Consider the following 20,869-nt stretch of genomic DNA (forward strand, 5'->3'; position numbering starts at 1 on the left):
GTGCGCGCGTCTGCGATGCCTGCCTGGGGCTCGCGCCGTTACTGCAGAAACGGTGAGACGGTCTTCTGCATTTGGAAGGCAGAACCGTCGCACGAGCCTCCCGTGGTGCCATACAAGCTTGTTGCCAAACCACGACTCGGCGTCTACGGTGTGCATTGATGTTCCACGACGGAACGCGCATACCGCATTCGCGTGACGCGGCGACAGCTACGACAGCTAGCGATATCTGGCAACCTCGCAATACAGAAGCAATTTGTCTAGTTATATGCTCTCGGATCACCGTCGCGGGCCGGAATGGATGAATCATATCAACGTGCTCAGTTGAATTACACATAAGGCGTAGACGGTGTTGGGATGCTGACTTGGCCACTTGGACCTGTCACTCTGTGGCTCCGGCTTTCATTTGATGCACTGTTAGATTGCTCAGTTGCTGAAGCGGAACGCCTTTCCGATGGACGCTGGTTCGCGGCAATGCAGGCTCGTGATGTCCATCATTTTGTCACCTCGGGTGCGCCGGTAAGCCACCGCCTTCACTACACCATTGTGACGGATATTTCAAGCTGTTTAGCTGTCACGAGGAAGGCGTGTTTAGCTCGCTTCCGATCCGATGGATGCATCGCGAGATGATGCTGTTACAAGCCACGTATCACTCATTTACGCGAGCAAGCTTCAAGCCTCTACATTCAGCATTTACGTTCCTAGTGATTGATGCTTTCTCTCGCGACCGTCAGTCGGCGTGAGCATGCGCTTCACCGTAAGAAGCATCGTGCCAGCAGCCTAGCGCATATCGATTTGCATCGATACTGTATCACTAGAAGCGTCCGTCCCTGTGGGTAATGCGGTGATGGAGGCGAGTCCGACACCCGACCTCCCACGGGAAATTGTAGAAGGTACGCGGGGAGGGGACCTACGCCGAACGGGCAAGGCTTGATGCACGGCGCCATACTAGCACGCTTCCATCGGAGGGTAAAGCATGGCAACGGCCACTGGTAAAATGCAGGGTATGATTTGAGGAGATGGCTAGTCAGATCTGGAACGTCCGTGATCTATCTTGAATCTCGTGTGTTTTTTTACGGCATGTTGATTGCGAATGTCGCATAATCATACTTTGGATATCTGCAGGGCCGGGCAACCCCGCTTCCTGGGGATTCCGACGCTTCATAGAATCCCAACGGCAGATTTGAGACTAGCTTCCGACCTGAAGCACTGTGCCCGACGGGGCTGGGGCTTGCGAATGCTCCACTGTAGGACCACAACCGGTGATAATATGACCATTGCAGAGCGTGGTACATCTGCGACCGCCCATCAGCTTCCGCGCACAATTAGCAGGCGCGGATTCACCCGGTGGGTAATGTCGATGATGTGCAGTGTGACATCTCGGGAGCTTGGGTGGTGGCGAAGGGAAAACGAATCGCATTTTCGTTCTTGGCCATGACAGCGCACCAACTCTCATAAATCTGCGCTGATGGGGCCGGCAGGCGAGCAGCGAGGCAGGGCATAACATGTGCATCGGTACAATCACGACGAGAACGCGACTGAAGTCCCCAATAATTTTCGCTGACGCCCAGAGGTTGGATTGCTGCGCGCGAGGATGTGAGCAAAGGGACTAACGTTCCTGGCAGTTACATGGATTATGACATCCGAAGCAGCCGAAGGATCCAGAACGCGCGTAATAGTTGGCGGTTGGTATAGGACGCCATGAGTCTAAGCGTGACAAATAGATGATCGGCTTTGGCAATCGTTTGCACCGATATGGCAATGCACTAAGAATCGCATGTGGTGTGGCCTACCGGGAACCGGACGAGAGAAATCGTATGCACACGTGGAAGTAAAGGTGGGCGGGAAAGAATACAATGTGCGAACGTATGGATTTGTGGCCGTGCTTGGTGACAGGCATGCCTCTGGACGCGCCACTGATCGCAGATGAGGGGCTTGTGGCCAACAGGGGAACCATCGGCACGGATCCACTATGGAGAAATCGAGCCGATAGCATGAAATCCCGCAGTCCCATCACTGTGCCACATAACCAGCTCCCCATCATCCGGCCGCGCAAAGCCTCCGTCCTGCCCTTTTTCAACCCGAAAGATACGAATTGTCGTTTGCAACAACTCCGCAGCCAATCTGGCGCTAGATCGGGGCTGGGTACGAGGTCTTCTGCCTGATCGGGACAGAGAAACAGAGAACGTGACCTCCTCCTGCCGTATATGGGCCGTGGAATTTGGGAAAGGTTATGGGGAATCCCCAGCCGCAGTGCCGAGGTGGCGGGGAGTGAAAATTGCGGGGGCGCAAAAAGGGGAAAATACGAAAATGTTGTGGTGGAAAGAATTAGGCTAACGGGCTTCGGATGGCGGATCTGGATGGGCGGCGATGGCGGATGCTCGGTCAAGGACGACAGAATGGCCAGTTCGTCTTCTCGTTGGCGACACAACAGCTTTCCCCTGTTTTGTCTCTTTCCGGTTATTTTCAGCCATATCCTCCATTTTCTTTCTTCGACCCCGTTCTCTGCCATGATCTTCACAACTCCTTCACCGTTATATGTCATCGCGACACTTGCCGTTTTCGCTCTCCTTTTCTCTGAACCGTTTTCCGGTCCTCCTCCTCCTCTAGCCTTCTGCCATGGCTCTTTATACTCCTCCATCTCTTCCTCGTACCCCTTCATCCTGTCCAATGGACGCCCCTTTGCCCTCGCTGCCCACAGAGTTCTACTCATCGTGGTCTACATGGCGCCAGACCAAGGTCGACACGCCTCTGACGCCGCCTTTGTCCACCGTCTCTGCTCGACGCGTTTTACCTCCTCAAACGCATTGCAAGCCAGTGTTGCCACCAATAACATACTTTGACCACACTGCGTCGCGTGATTCACCAGGTAAGACGCGTCCAATTGTCTTGCAAGTGCCTTCATCTACTAACTTCTCCCAGTTACGCCACCGCAGGCAGACGACTCATATGAGTGGCATAGCCATGGATCGACTTCTGTGAAACTACCACCTGTTCAAGCGTACTCCCCCGCATTGCATTATCGTCATTCTGTCTCCTCTGTCGAGGAGAACCAGGCAGAGTGCTCCTTGCCTTCCCCACCACTAGCTCTAGACTGGTTCACGAGCTCCGAACATCGCTCTTCTCAATTCATCGCGGAGAAGATTTGCGAAATGATATGTTACCTCTGGTTCTCCAGCCTGTCCCCATCCTCCTCATCGCCATCAAAACGTACTCGTACAGCTCCTCAAGAGCAAGAGCCTTATATTCCTTCCAGTAACTCTGCGACAGCATCGCTTCAATTTTCTGTGTCCCCCGCCTTTGTACGCTTCATGCAGAAAGTACTCGAGACAACGCAAGTTAGCCAGTCTGTTATAGTTCTATCGCTACATTATATCTACCGCATGAAGGCGCGTAATCGTTTCACGTCCGGGCAGCCTGGCAGCGAATACCGGGTCGCCATTGCGGCTCTCATGATGGCGAACAAGTTCGTGGACGAGTGAGTTTCTGTTCCTGATGAGTGACTTGTCGATTCTAATTATATGCTCAAGCAATACGTATACGAACAAGACGTGGTCGGAGGTTTCCGGCATTGACCTCGCCGAAATCAACAAAATGGAGAAGGAGTTCCTACTCGGCATCGACTTCGGCCTGTACGTTGACAAGTCGACGTACGACTCATGGTTGAACCTATTGCAAGGACTTGTCCTGGCGAAGGAGCGAGAGCTGCAGCATTGGCGGCGCTCTTGGAGGCCGGCCCGTGCGCTGCACAGGGTCCACCCGCACAGACACACGCTCCCGCATGCTGCTCGGTTACATTCGACTTCACATCGGGCGCGGTCGTCGTCCCCTACACGCTCCTCGCCTTGTGTTCCCTCCATGTCCTCTCGTGACGTCTGTTCGCCGCTCTCAAACGCCGATCAATATCCGGCATACTCGACAGGCGCGAAGCGCACTGCAGTTGATGCGTTCAATACGTACCCGCAGCCGGCTCCTCCGCCGAGTCAAACCCGGCGGTCTACGGGTCTTACGCTGCGAATACCGGAACTCGAGTATTCGAGCGGGCACTCGAGTGAGAGCTCAGCGTCTCCCATGGAGCCTTTGCAGTCGCTTTCCAAGCTGTCATTGGCGGGATCTCCTGTGGTCTATTCTCCTGCGGACGGTGGAAGAGGGCAAGTATGGATGTCACCTGTGGGGCAGTCAGAAGTACCGCAGACGTTGGTATCGGCATACTATGTCGATGATAAGCGGTCGTACGCTGTGCCGCAGGTTAGTTGCAAAATGGGCTGCATTCTATCTCCGAATCGCTCACGCTCCATGCTTTAGAACCTGTACTTTTACGCGCTGGCATGTTCTCCAACTGAGGAGAACAGCGCGCGGAAGGGCAAATTGCGATATCACCAACCCCAAGTCAGCTGCTCCGCTATGTCGAACTTACAGCCGACTGTGCCTATGGTGGTCCAGTCTGCTTCCGCAAGCCCATATGACATGCACACGCAATTACCAGCCGCCCGTGTATTACCGCCGCTATCCGAGGTGTCGAGGCAATGGCCGCAGACATGCGAGTCGCTCGGCGCATGTCACGCACACGTGCAGCGTGTTTGCGAGCGGCCAGTGCCCGAAAGCGTTCCTTCAGCGCCATTCGCCAACGCTGGGCCTCCGGGCTTCCGATTCTACGCAACTACCACGCCGGCTTCGCCGCCGCACTACTACGAGGCGAGTGACCGGTATAACTAATGAAACGCATTCGGACGTTTTTGTGTACCTTATTACATCGATGGTAACCGCGTTCAGCGTCCGCTCAGCCATTTGTACTCTTGTTCATCCGCCGCGCATCTCGCTTTCTCACAGAGACAGTATGATTTCACCTGCCGCACACGCCGCTTCCCTTGCATCATTATAGCATCTGCCATTCTCCATCGGCTATACCCTCCATCCCAGCATACGAACGGTCGAATCGTCGCATGTCACCATAGAATCCTCATCATTCTTCGCTAGATATTGTTGCGAAGTTCATTAACCTTATGAGTTTATGTATAATGTTGCACAGAAACGATAATACGAAAATTGTACTGTTTCATCATTCCCGAAGGTGCTCACATCTCTGACTGGGCTGAGAAACATCGATATATACGCCATGTTCGCCGGCTGCTGTGGCATCCTGTAAGATCCGTCTGTCAGGTCGTTCGACCCTGATCCACCTGTATAATTGGTTTACGAGAAACACATCGCCTTCTCACATCGGGAGTTTTGTCATTTAATCCGGGAGAAAAGTACAGACAAAATTTGAATTGACCAATGAGATTCGCTACAATAGTACTTTTGTCCCGGATTAAATGACAAAACTCCCGATGTGTCTGATTGTCAGAGCACTGGCCCCGCGCGTGGACTGGATCGTAAATGGACAGAAAGCTCCGAGTTCGGAGCAGTATTAGCTTGGGCTGCGTCATAGAAGGATCAATGCCTAGAGTTCCCGAGCATATCCACATTTGATTACGGATGAGTCTATGGAGAACTGTCGCACGGCGTCAGCTTGCAAGCCGCAGGGGGGGTTATCAGCATCGCTTGTTCAAACCCAGCAATTGAGGCAGGTGGACTTCGGAATGGCCACGATGGCCAGTGAAACGAAGCACGTGCTTCGGGCAGGAACTCGTCTGGAATGGACAGCCGTAGGAACGAATGCACGGGCGGCCTTTTCCAAGTCATTCTCTATGGCGAGGATCTGCCAGTTGGGGACGTCGTCTTGGAGCCGCAACTCCAGGTTCACCGGGCGCATAGAGAGAAGTCGAGCTCATGGGGGAACTGCAATTAGCACGATTCGCGCGGCCGTCAGCAGACCAGACCCTGGATATCTGACCGATGCCTCAGCATTGCCACAAGTATGCAATCAAGGGTACTGATGCCTGCGCTTGACGTGCAAAGATGCACGAGCTGCTGGCGGTTGATGTGGCCGGGAAGTCACGCGGTTATTAAGCGTATTTGCCTACCAAAGAGACGTATTATTACGATCCAGGATAACACATTGCGTTGCTGGGACGGGCGTGCCTGCATCGCATAGTCTGTGAATCTCTCATAGGTGGCACAATTAGAAGACGCATGTATATGCTGGGCGCGTCCGGCCCCACTATATGCACAGCTCCCTGGAGAACGCAGAATCGGGCTAGTCATTTGAAACGGTCGAGGAAGGCACCGATTCCGCGTCGCCAGACTCCGCCTCTCGGCGCGCCTGCTGTTTTGCACGCGCAAGGGCGATATTAGATAGCGTGAAACCTTGGGTGAATTGCCAGCCGGAAAGTACGCCGGTCACTGCGAACGCGCAAGGAGTCAGCCAGGAGGTCCGCGCATACAGTTGGGAACGTCCGCGGTACTCACGAGCCCCACAGGCGATCGTCGTATTTCTATTGAATCGGAAGAGCTTGGTCCCGATGACAACTGCGGGTGCATAACGCGCGTGAAAGGAAAGTCCCCCATGGCCATTTGATGTTGTAGCGTAGGTGCCATCAACGGATAGGTACTCACCGCTGATGAGAGCCGCAGTAAAGCCTGCGAAGACACCATCTCTTCTGGCGTCCTGTGAAGTGTGTTGACGTTCGTAGCTGTTCGCAGGCAGTTGCGTCGTATTCTCACCTTTTTGCATATGTCCACCGTATCCGCAGGGAGGCCATATGCTGCGTCTTCGATCTTCGATGTGAACATGGATGATTGCTTGCCGGAGGGAGGTGTACAAACGGAGATCAGCCACCGGCTCAGTCCTGCCTCAACTTCAAACCAGCCAGACGCGTCCCGTCACACTACTTACGTTTACGAACGGATGTCACGATTCTGAGATGGGTTGTGACGAGACGTGACTGTACGCGTCCTCGCTCGACACACGCTGCAGCCGTTGTTCCTCTCTCTCGCGCCATCCTCACTGAATGTCGGCAACGAAGCGAAAACTCAAGCATGACCCCTTGGATGTGGCTCAGACGATCACAGGTAAACCGGCTGCTCTGCTCAGCATGGCGTGTCTAAGATATGGGGCATTCAGATATCCTGAATGCCCTCAAGCCTGAGCTTAAACGCAATCCCCTTGCCCGGTCTACATGTGCCGAACTGCATCGGCTCGCTTCGCTCGCCGAGCCTCTCGTCCGACAGCGCCCACGGCCCACTGAAGACTGGATTCGCATTGCCAACACGCTAGACTCCGAAGGTATGGCGCGCGCACCGTCAGCCCATGAGATGGCTCAGAGATCGCAGGTGTCTCTCTGTGGAATACATCGGCTTCTGCGCGAGATGATGATACGGAGGATGGTCGGGCGACCATTGCTGCTCGTAAGCATCAGTCCGTGTTGAGCGCTGGGAACCCACTCAAGCCCCAATTATGATGTCCCCACCCACAGTGAGGCTAGCAGGTTTTCGGCTGATTGAGGCCGGACTGGAACCAAAACCGGGCGTGGAAAGTAATTATACTAACTATAGCCGTGGAAACAAGGTATTCATAACAACCGTTACAGCCCTTATGCATATACTTCAACTGGCTAGTAAAGCCGGTGTCAGCCTAGCAGGTTCGTGCGTCCAGGAGCTTCCTCGGGAGAACACGGTGACGACCCTTTTGACTGTCGCAGCTAGCGGAAACCATGATACCGCAGCTCATGTGCTCGCATGTGCAGCGCAGGTTCTGCTTCGCAATTTTAGACCTACACCGCTCAGTGTCACTCACATCTCCGTTTCAGTACGAGGAGGCCCTGAAGAAGGCTGAGGACCCCGAGGAACAACACGCGAGCAGCCGCGCGCGTGCAATTGTTGTCTATTATTCGAGCAGAATGGAAGCGGCGAGTACCCGTTCATCAGGCAATGTCACGCGCTAATGCGGATATCTAGGCTTGGAGAGAAGATAACAATACTGTAGCCGAATTTATGTTGCAGAAGATCATAGGTAAGCGCTATCCGGCGGCCCTACTCAGACTCATGCGACCTCGCCTAGAAAATGAATACTTGGCGCTGTTATTGCCACAAGACGTGAGATGACTCCACACGAATTGCGGAATTCCTATTGACGGATCATCATAGCGGGGATCACTCGCATCTAAGCTATTGGAGATAGGCAAAGCTCTACTGAGAGCAGGTTCACGAGTCACTGATGTAACTTTGCGGGGAAGGCGTGCCGGCGATGCTGTGAAGTGGTTACAGAAGGCATTTACTGTTTTGGAATACCTGGATGAAGCAAGTAGCCCGGGTAAGGGCGATTTGAAGGTTTGTTCAATCGCGTGGCATTCTGTTGTTTACTAATCAGTTGAATAACTCCTCCGGCAGAAGTCCATTCTTCGAAGCCTATGTGAGCGTCAATCAAGTGGAGCAGGTTGGTTGCACGTCCTCACGATCCGGCGATTCGGACAGCTCGGGCGTATTTCCTCTCTTCCTCCGAAGATGAAGAGAATCTGGTCCGTGCTGAAACAACCCTGAACGAACTCGCTTCGTCAATGGACATGACAGAGCTTGTCAGTTGCCAATTCAAGTGTATTGTTTGGTGATGTTAACAATGTTGGATGCCTCATGCTCTAGACGTCCAACGAACACCAGCAGCTGCAGTGGATGAAGATAGCTATTCTGAAGAAGCGGAAAGCTCCGCAACCAGTGCTACTCGAAGGTGATTCTCTCTATTAGTAGCGATGGCCGAATTTTACTCATCAGTAGTACAGCGTTTCAGTCTATTGTGAATCACATGAAACTGACCGAAGGCAACGTGACTGAGTGCCGTAGTTTCACCCATTCATCGATCAGCCACTTACATGTTCGTCTCAGCGTGCTGCAAGAATTGAGGAGCTTGAATCAGGAACAGTGAGTGACATGTCAGTTCAGTGACTTCAAGCGGCTAGGTGGTTGAGGCTGTCCAGCAGCGTCCTCGTAACCGCCGTCCATCAGCGCTGTCTGCAACGATGCATAGAGGCCGAAGACAACCCTTTGGCCAGCGGCCACGTTGACCGGCTAATACTGTCATTAATCTTCCATTGCTCTAAGGATATAGACCATTCCAGAGCGATGAAAGATCTCGACGCTGCCTTCGCGAGTATGTATGGCGATCTCGGATGCGGTACAACACTTATCCACCCCAGATCTAGCAAATGCCGAATTCGAGCTGTCCAGGACATCAGCCACGGCATGCCTGACGGTGAGGCGAGATTACTATTGCGCGGATACTGGTGTTCAGCAAGACTTCAGCTGCTATGGCAGTTCGGAGATCGTCTATATCAGGCGAAACGTTGGCCGGCGGCTGCCGATTGGTTTCTGGCCGGCACCCACCAGCTTTTTGCCGCAGTGTCGAAGCTCAGTGACTCGAGGTGTCTTCGTAAAGCTGCCCTATGCTACGTGCAACAGGGAAATTTCGCTCAAGCGGCTGCCGTGATCCGTCGCGCCGCTAGTGATGAAGCCGCAACTCATTATGTCAAACTGTTAGTTGCCGTACATGAAGGTGCGAAACGTAATCCCGCCCTTGATTTCCCGCTTTTACCTGATATATATCATAAACTCTAGGTCTTGAAGATGAATGTAAGATTAATTCGTGATGAAATGTCAGTGCAGTGTGCTCATTACCGCTTGGCACGATGCAGCCATCCGCGCAGTGAAGGCGATGGTGACTGCATCCGATTTCAACCACAAGATGCTGATGCTTGCCACTCGGCTCGCGAACGAATCCGATATGAAGACGCTGCTTCTATCAGTTCTAGAGGAACTGCTGGAAACAGTCAAGGCTGGTGATAATCCCGATATCACACCCGAAGCGATCACGCTGGTCCGATGCATCATCCGACTGCTCGTGAAGCTCCTGGGGGAGCCTGGCTGCCACCAGTGCGTTCTTTGTTTCAGGATGCTTCCTAATTCAGTGGTCTCTCACGTTTGTCACTAGGACACAGTTGGTTCCGGTGTTAGTCCGCCACTTCAAGACCGGTGAACTTCCGATCAGTTCGTGCTTGCTGATAAATCTGCTTTGCTTACTGGTCCGGCTACAGCACAAGCTCTGGTTCAGAACTTAGATCCGCGGACCAACGCTGCATTGATCTCCCGAGATATATCGTGGCTCTGGCGCACCGCGTACAACATCGCAGTCCAGGGATGTGCCGAGTGGGAAGACTCACTAGAATGTGTTTCCGATCTGTTTGATATAGCACGACAGGTAGGATGTGCCGCCGTTGCAGGTCTTCACCGTGTAATCTCATCCTCGCATCCAACAGCTCCTTGAGTGCTACAACGATTCCGCGCTGACGGATGTCGATGTGGAGATCCCCATACATATCATGGAAGCATCGTTCGCTGCCATTGCAGGAAGAGGTTTGGTTATTCTACTGGGAGCTGGCAGACGATGAAGCTCATGCTGATTTCAGTCTTCGCTCTTCGGCCGCAATTCGCAAATGCCCAGGTAATAGAATTCTGACGTGCGATCGATGCGGCTTGCGGCTTGCTGAATGCAGCATCATTTGTGGCACAGGCTGAGCCTATGCAAGCACTGTCGGAGGACATCGCCGTCAGCAAGAAGCGCATACGGGCCGTAATCGACAGCACGAAGCTACTTGACGCCGAGGACATCACACGTGTAGAGTCATTCATTCAAGTTCTGCACGTTTTTGAAGCGGAGATTCTGTGCAAACTGAAGGACTGGGAACGCTTGCTTCCCACGATCAAGGTACAGGATCTAACATCTCGCCTGCCTATTTCGGTTTGACACGCCGTGGAAGGACGCCATGCAGTCGGAAGTGCTCGCTGCGGACTATTTTGAAGCTATCACAGATATTCTGGTGTGTTGCCCTACACAGGTTATAGAAGCATCCGTACTCAAGGAACGTCTGCAGTGGGCGGAGCAAGATTGCCCGGTACATGGTAGGTAGCGGCGGCATGCTAGCTAAAGAGCCGAGCTTACCCCTTTTAAGTGTTACTGACAGCGCTGGAAGTGAGTCGAACATTTGATGTTAGTATGGTGCTGACAATACTTCGTGCGATTCTCGTAGGCAATACTCCATACTAGCCTGGACCGCAGTTCCCTCTCGATCGACAAATTCGCGAGGTGGCTACGAGCTATTTGTATGATGCTTCTATCGAGAAACACCGCCGCCGATAGGGCGAAAGCGATCGGATACGTCGAGCAAGCGGTCCATGTCCTGGAGAATCACGGCACAGAGACAGATTCTGAAGTACAGTCTTCTTCTATCATAGCCAAGCTGAGTCTGATAGATGGCGCGAGGCTTATCCGATGGATGAACGACACTGGTTGCTCGGCACAGCATACAACACTGGTATTGAATGCCTACAGTTCGTGGCATACTTTCTGATGATCAGAGCAACGTGCAACCGCTGAACATCTCCGCAGTGCGTCATCGCTAGATGAAGCGAAGCGATGGTTCGAAGCGTCCAGTACCGTGTGCCGCTTTATACCCAATGGGAACGAACGGGCCGAGAAGGTTGAAACTCTCCCATCCGCTTCTCCCCATATCATTACTAAAGATGCATTAGATATCGGAAACTTACTCACAGCTGCTGGCGCGCTATACAACCCACTCCGTCGCTCGGCCAGGCTGAACTTAGTGGCTTCTCCATCCTTCTGCCTGACTCAGCGACTCTGCTCTTCCTTCATTGACTGACTGGTCCCGCCTGCACCTTCTTGTGGTACTCCGCACTCGGCGACTGGCGACTTCTTGTTCCAGATTCTCGCTCCCTCTGACAATTTCGCATCTGTAAGGGTTCTGTGATTGTTCGTGTGATGAATAACATCTCGTCTAGTTCACTGTTCTTTCGATTTGGCTGATGACTTGCTCCGGCGAGCGTGCTGAGTACTCGGTCCAAACCGGAACGCGAACGCTACTTGGCATCGCACTCACCATGCAACAAGGCGGAGCAGGATGACAAGGAATGCGCTGGAATCGTGGATCGCTACGTGATTGTATCTGAATGGCGTAAACCGGAGAATCCCCAGCCTTGCCTCATTTGCAATAAGACTAAAGCCGACAGCCCGGCATGCAGAGGCACTCTAATACCGTTACATTATAGCACAATACAGCAGGTGTGAGTCTGTCAGACGAGTAGCGTGATACAGCCCACTGAATAAATGGGAACCGAACGGGTAAAAATTCTGTTCTTCGCCGTCTAGCCACGCGTAGGGTCACTTGTGTCCTTTGCTGTCCCCACATCGATAGCGTTCTGAAGATCGAATTGGTCTCACCCTGAAACGCGAGCATACCGCTCAACGATGCTCCGCACGGCGCTGAGCTATCAGTGGAACATTCGAGATCATCGAACCGTCCAACGCACTGAAGGTGACGAAAGATATCGCCTGCTAAGATTTCGCCGCAGCGCCGATGGGGAGGTTGGCGACCATCGCAGCGGCAATGATCTGATGTGCCCTATCGCGCAAAGGAAACGATCAGAAAGGTAATCCAGAGCGGCAGAACGTGACAGAGCGGTATCTAGCAAGTGAAAATTTGTCCGGCCGAAAATTCTCGATTTTGGGACCCTACGAATATTGTAGCACATAGTTTGATAGCCCGCGATTTTATTGTATCATGTTTGTAGTGTCTGTTGCTGGACCCCGCGTGCGTTCGATCGACATCGACGCGCGCCAGTGGCGGCCTGTGTCTATGGTGCTCCTCCGTTTTGCCCCTTCCCCGACGGGTGCACTCCATCTGGGTGGCCTCCGCACGGCCCTTTACAACTTCCTGTATGCGCGAAAGCTAGGCGGAAAATGGATCCTCAGGATAGAGGACACGGACGCGGTCAGCGGAGTCCTCAATTCCATCAAGCGCGCACCAGGCTCATGCATCGTATGCTTCGGTTCATCTGTAAATTATAGACTCGCACTGTGCCGGGCGCTGTGGATGGAATTCGCGAGGCTTTGGAGTGGGCCGGCTTGGAATATGACTATGGTAAACAGCAAGGCCGTATGCATTCTGCCATGAGCTTACCACGGGACTGTCAGGACCTGGCAAACAGGGACCACACGCGCCGTACTTCCAGGTGAGTCCTATGTGCTGCAGATTCATTTAAATCGCATTCATTGGTTCATGCCACGTAGTCCGAGCGATTGGATCTCTATCGCTTCTACGCTGACAAGCTACTGGCGGTACGCTCCAAAATGTACCTCCGAAGGTCCCCTTACCGACATACCTCGCGTGCTCTAGTCCGGGCATGCCTACCGCTGCTTCTGCTCTCCAGATACTATCGCAGCCACGCGCGAACGGTTGGCCCGCTCCGGTTCGAACGCAACTTACGATAAGGCCTGCCTTCACGTCACGGAAGAGGAAGTGGTCAGACGAATGAAGGCAGGTGAAAAATTCGTGGTCAGGCTCAATGTACGCATATGTTCAGCTTTGAGTGCTGCTTAAGAGATTGAGACCGTGGTGAATAGGACGGCAACCTCCCTTCGAGGCCGCCTCCTTCAGACCTGATCTTCCGCAACCTGCGTGATGCACACGCCTCTCTGCCGACGGATCCCGTTCTCCTCAAATCCGACCTCTTTCCGACGTACCACCTAGCATCCGTGGTGGACGACCATGAGATGGGCATCACTCATGTATTGCGAGGCGAGGTGGCTATATGCGTCTGTTATGCAACGCACTGAGCGTGGTGAGTTGATCAGCGGCTGTTCATTTTTACAGGAATGGCTGCCCTCTCTGCCGCTACACCTCGACCTCTACGCATGCCTCTCCCTTCCACCTCCGCAATTTGCCCACCTTCCACTGCTGCTCAATCCGGATGGGTCGAAAATGTCAAAACGCAAGGGCGACGTCCAGGTGATCGATTACAAGGTCGGTGCCCATCGGTAGGATCCTGGCCTCGTGTAGACAGGGTCTCATCATGTCGAATTTGAATCACTTGCAGCGCCGTGGGTGGGAACAGAGCGCTATCCTGAACTGGCTCGCCCTTGCAGGGTGGGGTGTTGCTCATGATGCAGAGGCGTCTTCGGATTCAACATCGCCAGCGAAACATGCTCCGGACAGCACGACAGTGATGACGCTGGATGAGATGATCAAGGAGGTGATGTCATGCTTCACGAGCTCTCGTACCGTTCAAACATCTCATCGTATCCTTCGCAACAGTTCGATCTGGCCGCAATTACTCACCGACGAACGGTACTCGACCCGATGAAGCTAGAATACCTGAACAAGCACCACCTCATGCGCATGATGTCCACTCCTGAAGGTCTGTCCAACCTCGCGGAGAGAGTGCACATTCGCGTGAAGGAGGCATTCCCCCATAGGTAGGCATGCATCTCGATGCTTCTCTACGGTCTGAAACTATCCTCAATTAGCCAATATACTACGGTCGACTCCATCAAGGAAGTCATCGCGATGCTTCAGGTAAGTTGCTCAGCCCGCCAGGAAAGGATATTTCCTCACACCGCGCAGGGACGTATCATGAATCTGAACGACCTACCATCGCTTGCCTCATTTCTGTTCATCGAGCCGGACTATACAACGGAGGAGGCGCAGTCAATGCGCCAGTCGTTGCCCTCGGACAAATATAGTGAATTCCCCAAACATATTCAACCTTGCAGGGCCACTGACATACAAATAGATGCTGTCGTGGTAGGGTTGAGGGACCGTTTGCAACTGTTGGCCGCTCCCTGGCAGACTGTCAATTTTGTCGACCTGCTGCATGAAGAGCACGCCAAACTTGGTATTAATCAAAAACAATATATGACCATCGTAAGACATGCTCTTACGGGTATGAAGGTACTGTGCATAGCCTCGCTGCTGCATATCATTTTCTGAACTGGTTACTAGACTGGTCCTGGACTGGGTGCAGTCATCGGTGCCCTGGGTCGCGAGAGAACGATCGAGCGACTCAACAGAACGTTAGCCACGCAGTAATCCTTCCGATCCACTGAAATAGCGACAGACCTCCAATTACAATGATATATGCTATGTTACACATGTCATGGTCAGTAAGTACAAGTGCCCAATATGTAAGATGAGTATCACAACGTCTCCCACCCTCCGCTGTCTACCGTACCCTCCAGCTTCCTCGCGATCAACGTGGGCACGCCGTGATTCAGCCACACTCTACGCACTTCCTCCCATCTCGCATGATGCAGGAATTGCCTACGCCCGCGCCTTATGAGCATGGTCAGACACATAGTTCGGTCCGGATGGAAGTCAACTCACCTCATAGAGATATCAACCTCGCCATGGCTATCGAGGTAGGGCGATTGTCCGAATGTCCCATTATTGGCATACAGATACAGGACACAGCATCGCTTCGCAAGGAAGTAAATGCCGACAGGCCCAGCGCACCTGCTTGATTGTCAGATTCTCCGCTGTGCTGCACCTCATGATGACAACTTACTCTCGCGTATGCATGTTACATTCCCCACGGTAGCCGTTCTCGACATCCATGCAGCAATGGCTTTGCATACAACATGTTGTCCCGCAGATTAGGCAGATCGCAGCATCGAGGGGGACAGTCTTGCAGCGAGCGCACGTCATGATCTTCTCCTGGTCGAGATACAGATGATCCAGAACCAACGGCAGCCGTGCCAAATGGTATGTGCAAGGATATTCCAGAATGACTCCGCAATTCAACTGAGAAGCTGCATGAGAAGTGCCATAATGCTGGCACCACACCGATAGGGCGGTCTGCAGTGTATCCTGATTAGGAAGATCGGACAGCGGGGGTATATCAAGCATCGTCAGCAACCGTCGATATTCGCAGACATCGTCACTTGCTGGAGGTGTGGGGAATGCGGATGGAAGCATGGCACGGCATAGAATGGCGGCACGTCGTAAGAAGGGCAGCGTGAACATATACAACAACTTCTCGACGCGAGCTTCGCCGAAGGAATGGAACACCATCTCGCCAGCTTGCTCGAATACTGGCGAGTGTCGGACAACAGATATGAAGAACATACGAACATCACCGAAGAGATGCTCGTACTGGCGTTGTGCAACGCTAGTCACATGATGGCTTCGAGTCTTGTTTAGGATGTATACCAGGCCGATGACCGTCCGTGCAAGACACGCATAGTAGGTGAGGATGAGCACTTGCCGCAACATATCGGGTGCTACTGCGGCAGTTTCAACGAGAATTGTGAGCGGATCGCGGAGAAGTAGGGGGTACGTAAACGAGGTGAGGGATCCACGACTCCACTCTGGTAACAACCGTTTGATAATGGCATGGCGCATTGCATCCCTTCCTTGATCTGGCCTGTGCTTGAAGCTGAGAGTGACGAGTTTGGTGAGACATGTTACCAGCCCACGGATCATACGATAGTGGGAATCTGCTAACGAATCAGCAACGATGCGCCCTGGAGAACCCATGCCTCGCTGCGCTACTTCCAATGACGCAATTGTATAGCCAACCAACTCTTCCGGTAGATACATCCCTGCGCCGCGCTCGCCGGGTTCTGGTTCTGGATGGTCTCGCAGGTGACGACTCTGCTGCGAGATGTTCTTCGACACTATCATGACTGTGTCGACCATCTTATGCACTTCTATGTTATCCGGAGAATCTGGAATGCGAACAAATGTCTGATACATGGTGTCTTGCGCGGCCCAGAACACGAATTCTCCTGAGCCACTGCGGAACTGCAGCGACTCGAGCACTGGATCAGCCTTTGACTTGAGGATACTGATGCCGGCTGCGCGCGTCCACTCCGTGAATGGAAGGCCATTCAATTCGGTGCTTGTCGAGTCAGTCGCTACCGGAAGGATGACGTTTCCCAAACTTTTGCACAAAGGGCAGATATACTCTTTCCGGGGTATACTTTCAGGGTGGTTTCTGGTCGCCTGCGCCCGATGACGTTGTCTGATTGAGCCACTGTAAACAGTAAAACAGTCTAGGTGCATCATATGGCTGCAAATCGACGCATGAAGGCCGAATCGAGTATACTGAGCGGGAAACCCCTCGAAGCTGTGAGTGCTTCGGGCTTTGTAATCTGTGGAAAGGCTGACGGAAGGAGGGAAACTCGTGTGGACTGCATGTTCTTCTGCCCGGTCAAGTGAATCGTCGGCAAGCAGGGCTTCATTTATGTAGGCATGCTGACCATCAGGCTGTCGGCGGAGGAGTCTACTAGGTTGTAGGAAGCCAAGAGAGCCGAACGGCTTCGCATGATTCAATTCTTCTTGGCAGACAATGCAAGTGCCATAGGAAATTGGTGCTTCCGGCATGCCATCCATATCTTCATCCTCATCGTCGTCGATATCTTCGAAATTGGTTGCGAAGCTGGCTTGCTGAGCCTTCATTTGCCTCATGATAGCCTCTTGTCGAGCCTTCGCAGCGCGTTTCTTGGCTTCTGCTGGGTCAACAGCATCCATTGCGACCTCAGGGATCTGCCTTCGCTTCATGACCTCATCTCGTTCGTGGAGAGCAATTTGGTCCAAGGTCCAGCCTACGCGGGCCTTGTACGGCTTGTACTTATCGTGATGCTCCAGCACGCAGAGGATATCGAGAAGGTTCTTATCTTCTTCGAAGTGCTTACCCACTGTAAAACCACTGAATGCCGATGGCCGCTCTGTGATGGCGAGCATCACCAAGTGCACGAGCTGGTCGAGGACCGCCTCGGAAGAGGGAGGAGCGGCGCCTTCAGCGTCAGTGATGACGAGAATGTTGTAGATACCATAGAACATGATTTGCAAGAGAACCTCAGACTCGAACGCAGACGAGACAGTGGTGAAGGGGCCTTCCGTGATGTTCATCGGCTTGGGAACGATTACGGGATCCTCCACGCCTGTCTTCTTCTTCAGACGATTGCGCAACACAGTCTCCACGTCCTCACGCTTATTCCGCGTGTAGTGGTAGAAGAATGGGTTCACCTCCTCATACGCTTCGTCCTTGAGTTCGTACACCCCCGAGTCCGCAGTCGACTCCGGCGGCTTGAAGTTCGCCACTTCTTTGAGCACCCGTTCGAAGGCAGCGTCGTCCACCAACCGCTCTGCTACGCGTTTCGTCACATCCGTGAACGTGCACGGCCCAACCGCAAGTGCGTGTACGATCTCCCTTCGGATTGCCAGAGGCATCGACAGCTTCGTGGCATTGGCGGTCTCTGTCAAAATTGTGATGATGACATACAGCAGCTCCTCCACCATGCTAGGCAGTTGCGCGCTTTCGTACACCAGATGCAGAGTAGCACCTTGGAAGTACTCTGTTAATTGGAAGCGGTCAAGCATGCTGATGAGAACCGTGTTTGGGTCCAAGATGACCAACGCAGTTTGGAGCAAGAACAGGTCGAGATCGTAGCATAGCTCCCGTAGCATAAAGTCGCGATAATGCATGAGCTGGCCTCTGATCGCAAATCCGTTGCGAACCCAGAGACCCGTCCTGATTTGCGCGATCATAGCTAGGACTATGTGCAAAAATGAATTAAACAAATGAATCCCATGTGATGCAAAAAATGATTCACCTCGCAAAGGGTAGTCAACGATTGTCAGGATCGCCTGTTCACTGACATTTCGCATGCACACGTCTCTCAAGCTGCTCATCCCAATCTCTCGTAAAGACCCCTCGCTCAAGATATCGACGTGCTTTAATAACTCGGCAAGCAACCACTGCAGCGAGTGGTGGAAGCTCACCCATCCATCCATGACGTCGAACTTGACCACTTGGTATGTCCTGTTCGCGAAGTTCACATCATGGAAGAGGACAGGCGGGAAGCGCGTGGTGTCCCGCTGACCGTCCGCCACCGCAGACGCCATCAGAATATGGTGCATGACGGTTGTAATCGCAGCCACAAGCTCGGCAGCAGTCGCCCGAGAGAACGCCTCTCCGTACACCTTGATGACTCGCGATAGTGAGAGGGTGACATTAAACACGCTGATCCAAGCATCTGCTTCGTATTCGACGTGGCTGGTGGCCGCACGCTTGTTGGGGTTCACGCACATGAAAATCTGACACGTCTTCGAGAAGTGCGTGATGTACTCCCGGTTGTGCGCGATGAGCTGCTGGACGGACTCGTTGTGGCAGAGATACCGAAGATCGCTGAAAACGGGCATGAACCGCTTGGACTTGAATGGGTACGCATCCACTTCGATGTCGACATTTGGATCGGGAGGATAGACGATCCGTTTGCCTTGGATCTGGTTTGTGAAGAAGGCAGTAATGATAGAAAGGAGACGGGAAATGATGTTATGCTGCCGGACGATGTATAGCGCCACAGAAGGGACGGTGAATAATTGTAGCGCAAAGTATTTGATAGATGTCTCGGCTTCACGGTCCACGAGGAGGTACAGGTCGATTATCTTGTGATACACACTTGCAAAGTGTGAGGCTGAGTGATTAAATATCAACGACAGTACATTACAGACAATGCGTATGAAGTTCACCAATTGCGAGTTTGTGCTCATGGCTCAATGTGATCAACGAGGCATAGATCTCCTTCAGATTGAGGCGCGGCTTCTTCCACAATCTGACATGATAGAGAAAGAGCCAATGCATGCGTGACGGATCCTGGATATCGGCCAAAACCTTTGCGGTGTCGTGTGTAGGCAGAAGGGAGTAGTTCTTCCTCGGAGACAACAGCTCCGCCGCGATGACTTCGCGCAGGATCAAAGTGTCAGTCCCCAGCCGGCTACGTGTGAGATCTAGCAGCCACTCGATGATGACCTCTGCCACCTGCTCGCGGAAAGTGTCGTAAGCTCTGCGTACGGTCACGCCGAGATCTATCTGCGACAACGTCTGTGCAAGTTCCAGAAGACGCACAGTGTTACCATTCATTTCTACCACTTCGCGGCCGTTGTCGTCTAGTCGATCGATCGCCTCGGTGGCCTCCTCCTTAGAGCGATTGGTGACATCGCATAGCAGCTTTATCAACTCGTCGAACGAGTGTTTATCGTCATTCCATATGACAACACTATACTGCTCCCTCATCATGGGGTCTCCAGAGAGTTGTGCGTGCAGGTCGTCGTCGGTTGTGGGAGGACTTGTCTCGTCTGGCGAGAAATCGAGAGTGTCCAGAATGAAGTCAAGTGCATAAGCGACGGTCCTCGACATCGTGTCTCGCAGCTCCATAGGCACGGAGACCCTGTACGGATAGTCTCTGACTGGTGGAACATCTTGGCCCAGCATTACTCGTGCACTTGCTCTAGGAGTCGACTGCAATGTCTTGAGAGCGAATGCGCTTAAATAGTCAGAGATCTCAGGCTTCGGGGGATGGTACGGGCATTGTATGGTAGATCTCCAGGCTTCGACGTCGCCGCAGTCGCAACAGCCTCCAGACTGTTGAGCGATGAAGAAACTGACATTGTGGTCAGAATGGTCGGTCGCCTCAAAGCATCGCGAGCACAGCACACAGCTATCATCTAGCGCGCAATCTCTGTGTTACATTACACTATTAGCGTCTACTACCTTGAGATCAGAGCAACCCTCACTTGCAGCGGAAACATGCCTCGCCCCTTTTGAAGATGTGGCCACACGGCCGGCCTGGGATTACCGGAGGATCTTTCTGCGACGTTGCAGAGTTCTGTACTTCGCTTAACATAGCATGCAAGGGCAGACTGGAGTTGGAGTTGGGTAGAAACAAATGCGCATATGGTCCCCAAAATGCATCATACAGCTCGGATAGGATCTCAGCGCGTGTTGCAGGTGTGAACACGTATTTGCGCGAGCCTGGCATCGTCTCCAGAGCGAAACGCAGACGCGAGAGCGGGTCGGTACTTCTGTCGCGAGGATGCATGGCTGCGAGCAATCTGGATGAGATGGATGACAGACTAGTCATGGCAGGCCTTGCTTGTGCGCGTGTACATCAGGTGCACGGAAACTCACTTGCGTAATCAGGCTTGAAAACGGCCAGCCAAACGAAAATACACCGAGACCGTCGTATCGAACCAGAAAGAGGAGATCCTCGTGAATGCAATGAGGAGGTCGAATGGCTAGCCAACGGTGGCGGTCTGTGGCGGTCCTACAGACAAGCGCTCGCTCGATCATCGCGCTCGACATC

The 20,869-nt window shown here is 53.0% G+C and overlaps 5 protein-coding genes across 5 annotated transcripts; 3 read left to right on the forward strand and 2 right to left on the reverse strand.

Annotated features, from left to right (window-relative positions):
* Positions 1-2,415: 2,415 nt before the first annotated feature.
* LAESUDRAFT_675644 (uncharacterized protein) lies at positions 2,416-5,072 on the forward strand. Its single transcript, XM_040905600.1, has 4 exons — positions 2,416-2,866; positions 2,920-3,475; positions 3,528-4,245; positions 4,303-5,072. The coding sequence occupies exons 1-4, from the start codon at positions 2,617-2,619 to the stop codon at positions 4,711-4,713; spliced, it is 1,935 nt and encodes a 644-aa protein (XP_040766799.1). The 5' UTR covers positions 2,416-2,616; the 3' UTR covers positions 4,714-5,072.
* Positions 5,073-5,944: 872 nt separating this feature from the next.
* On the reverse strand, positions 5,945-6,749 carry LAESUDRAFT_675645 (uncharacterized protein). Its single transcript, XM_040905601.1, has 3 exons — positions 6,604-6,749; positions 6,349-6,547; positions 5,945-6,282 (listed from the first exon to the last, which is right to left on the reverse strand). Exons 1-3 carry the CDS (start codon positions 6,670-6,672, stop codon positions 6,137-6,139), a joined length of 414 nt encoding a protein of 137 aa, XP_040766800.1. The 5' UTR covers positions 6,673-6,749; the 3' UTR covers positions 5,945-6,136.
* A 241-nt stretch (positions 6,750-6,990) lies between these two features.
* Positions 6,991-11,585, forward strand: LAESUDRAFT_647835 (uncharacterized protein; the record flags this gene model as incomplete). Its single annotated transcript, XM_040904074.1, has 26 exons — positions 6,991-7,165; positions 7,213-7,287; positions 7,356-7,524; positions 7,585-7,630; positions 7,689-7,811; positions 7,837-7,974; positions 8,026-8,208; positions 8,269-8,290; positions 8,353-8,453; positions 8,518-8,602; positions 8,655-8,706; positions 8,758-8,793; positions 8,853-9,022; positions 9,069-9,124; positions 9,175-9,433; positions 9,564-9,801; positions 9,860-9,900; positions 9,963-10,126; positions 10,185-10,286; positions 10,439-10,633; positions 10,686-10,745; positions 10,800-10,827; positions 10,878-10,897; positions 10,956-11,138; positions 11,189-11,256; positions 11,315-11,585. 26 exons carry the CDS (start codon positions 6,991-6,993, stop codon positions 11,583-11,585), a joined length of 3,060 nt encoding a protein of 1,019 aa, XP_040766801.1.
* Positions 11,586-12,530: 945 nt separating this feature from the next.
* On the forward strand, positions 12,531-15,058 carry LAESUDRAFT_723367 (glutamyl-tRNA synthetase). The gene is made up of 13 exons (XM_040908403.1): positions 12,531-12,713; positions 12,791-12,863; positions 12,917-12,954; positions 13,013-13,060; positions 13,119-13,289; positions 13,346-13,525; positions 13,596-13,745; positions 13,819-13,974; positions 14,037-14,197; positions 14,249-14,297; positions 14,346-14,463; positions 14,515-14,672; positions 14,724-15,058. The coding sequence occupies exons 1-13, from the start codon at positions 12,579-12,581 to the stop codon at positions 14,808-14,810; spliced, it is 1,524 nt and encodes a 507-aa protein (XP_040766802.1). The 5' UTR covers positions 12,531-12,578; the 3' UTR covers positions 14,811-15,058.
* LAESUDRAFT_723368 (uncharacterized protein) lies at positions 14,904-20,822 on the reverse strand. The gene is made up of 6 exons (XM_040908404.1): positions 20,301-20,822; positions 19,257-20,245; positions 18,338-19,201; positions 15,286-18,280; positions 15,105-15,233; positions 14,904-15,053 (listed from the first exon to the last, which is right to left on the reverse strand). Exons 1-6 carry the CDS (start codon positions 20,645-20,647, stop codon positions 14,918-14,920), a joined length of 5,460 nt encoding a protein of 1,819 aa, XP_040766803.1. The 5' UTR covers positions 20,648-20,822; the 3' UTR covers positions 14,904-14,917.
* Positions 20,823-20,869: the final 47 nt, after the last annotated feature.

This window comes from Laetiporus sulphureus (genome assembly GCF_001632365.1).
Source record: "Laetiporus sulphureus 93-53 unplaced genomic scaffold LAESUscaffold_9, whole genome shotgun sequence".
Taxonomy (NCBI): domain Eukaryota; kingdom Fungi; phylum Basidiomycota; class Agaricomycetes; order Polyporales; family Laetiporaceae; genus Laetiporus; species Laetiporus sulphureus.

Coding starts and splice junctions, on each gene's coding strand:
- LAESUDRAFT_675645 (XM_040905601.1), bottom strand. CDS start 6,672: ATGTTCACATCGAAGATCGAAGACGCAGCATATGGCCTCCCTGCGGAT. Junction 6,548..6,603: donor CGGTGGACATATGCAAAAAG/GTGAGAATACGA, acceptor CACACTTCACAG/GACGCCAGAAGAGATGGTGT. Junction 6,283..6,348: donor GACGATCGCCTGTGGGGCTC/GTGAGTACCGCG, acceptor GCGCGTTCGCAG/TGACCGGCGTACTTTCCGGC.
- LAESUDRAFT_723368 (XM_040908404.1), bottom strand. CDS start 20,647: ATGACTAGTCTGTCATCCATCTCATCCAGATTGCTCGCAGCCATGCAT. Junction 20,246..20,300: donor GAGGCATGTTTCCGCTGCAA/GTGAGGGTTGCT, acceptor AATGTAACACAG/AGATTGCGCGCTAGATGATA. Junction 15,234..15,285: donor TGTAACATGCATACGCGAGA/GTAAGTTGTCAT, acceptor ACAATCAAGCAG/GTGCGCTGGGCCTGTCGGCA.
- LAESUDRAFT_675644 (XM_040905600.1), top strand. CDS start 2,617: ATGGCTCTTTATACTCCTCCATCTCTTCCTCGTACCCCTTCATCCTGT. Junction 2,867..2,919: donor TGCGTCGCGTGATTCACCAG/GTAAGACGCGTC, acceptor AACTTCTCCCAG/TTACGCCACCGCAGGCAGAC. Junction 3,476..3,527: donor GCGAACAAGTTCGTGGACGA/GTGAGTTTCTGT, acceptor TATATGCTCAAG/CAATACGTATACGAACAAGA.
- LAESUDRAFT_723367 (XM_040908403.1), top strand. CDS start 12,579: ATGGTGCTCCTCCGTTTTGCCCCTTCCCCGACGGGTGCACTCCATCTG. Junction 12,955..13,012: donor CACACGCGCCGTACTTCCAG/GTGAGTCCTATG, acceptor CATGCCACGTAG/TCCGAGCGATTGGATCTCTA. Junction 13,061..13,118: donor ACGCTGACAAGCTACTGGCG/GTACGCTCCAAA, acceptor CGCGTGCTCTAG/TCCGGGCATGCCTACCGCTG.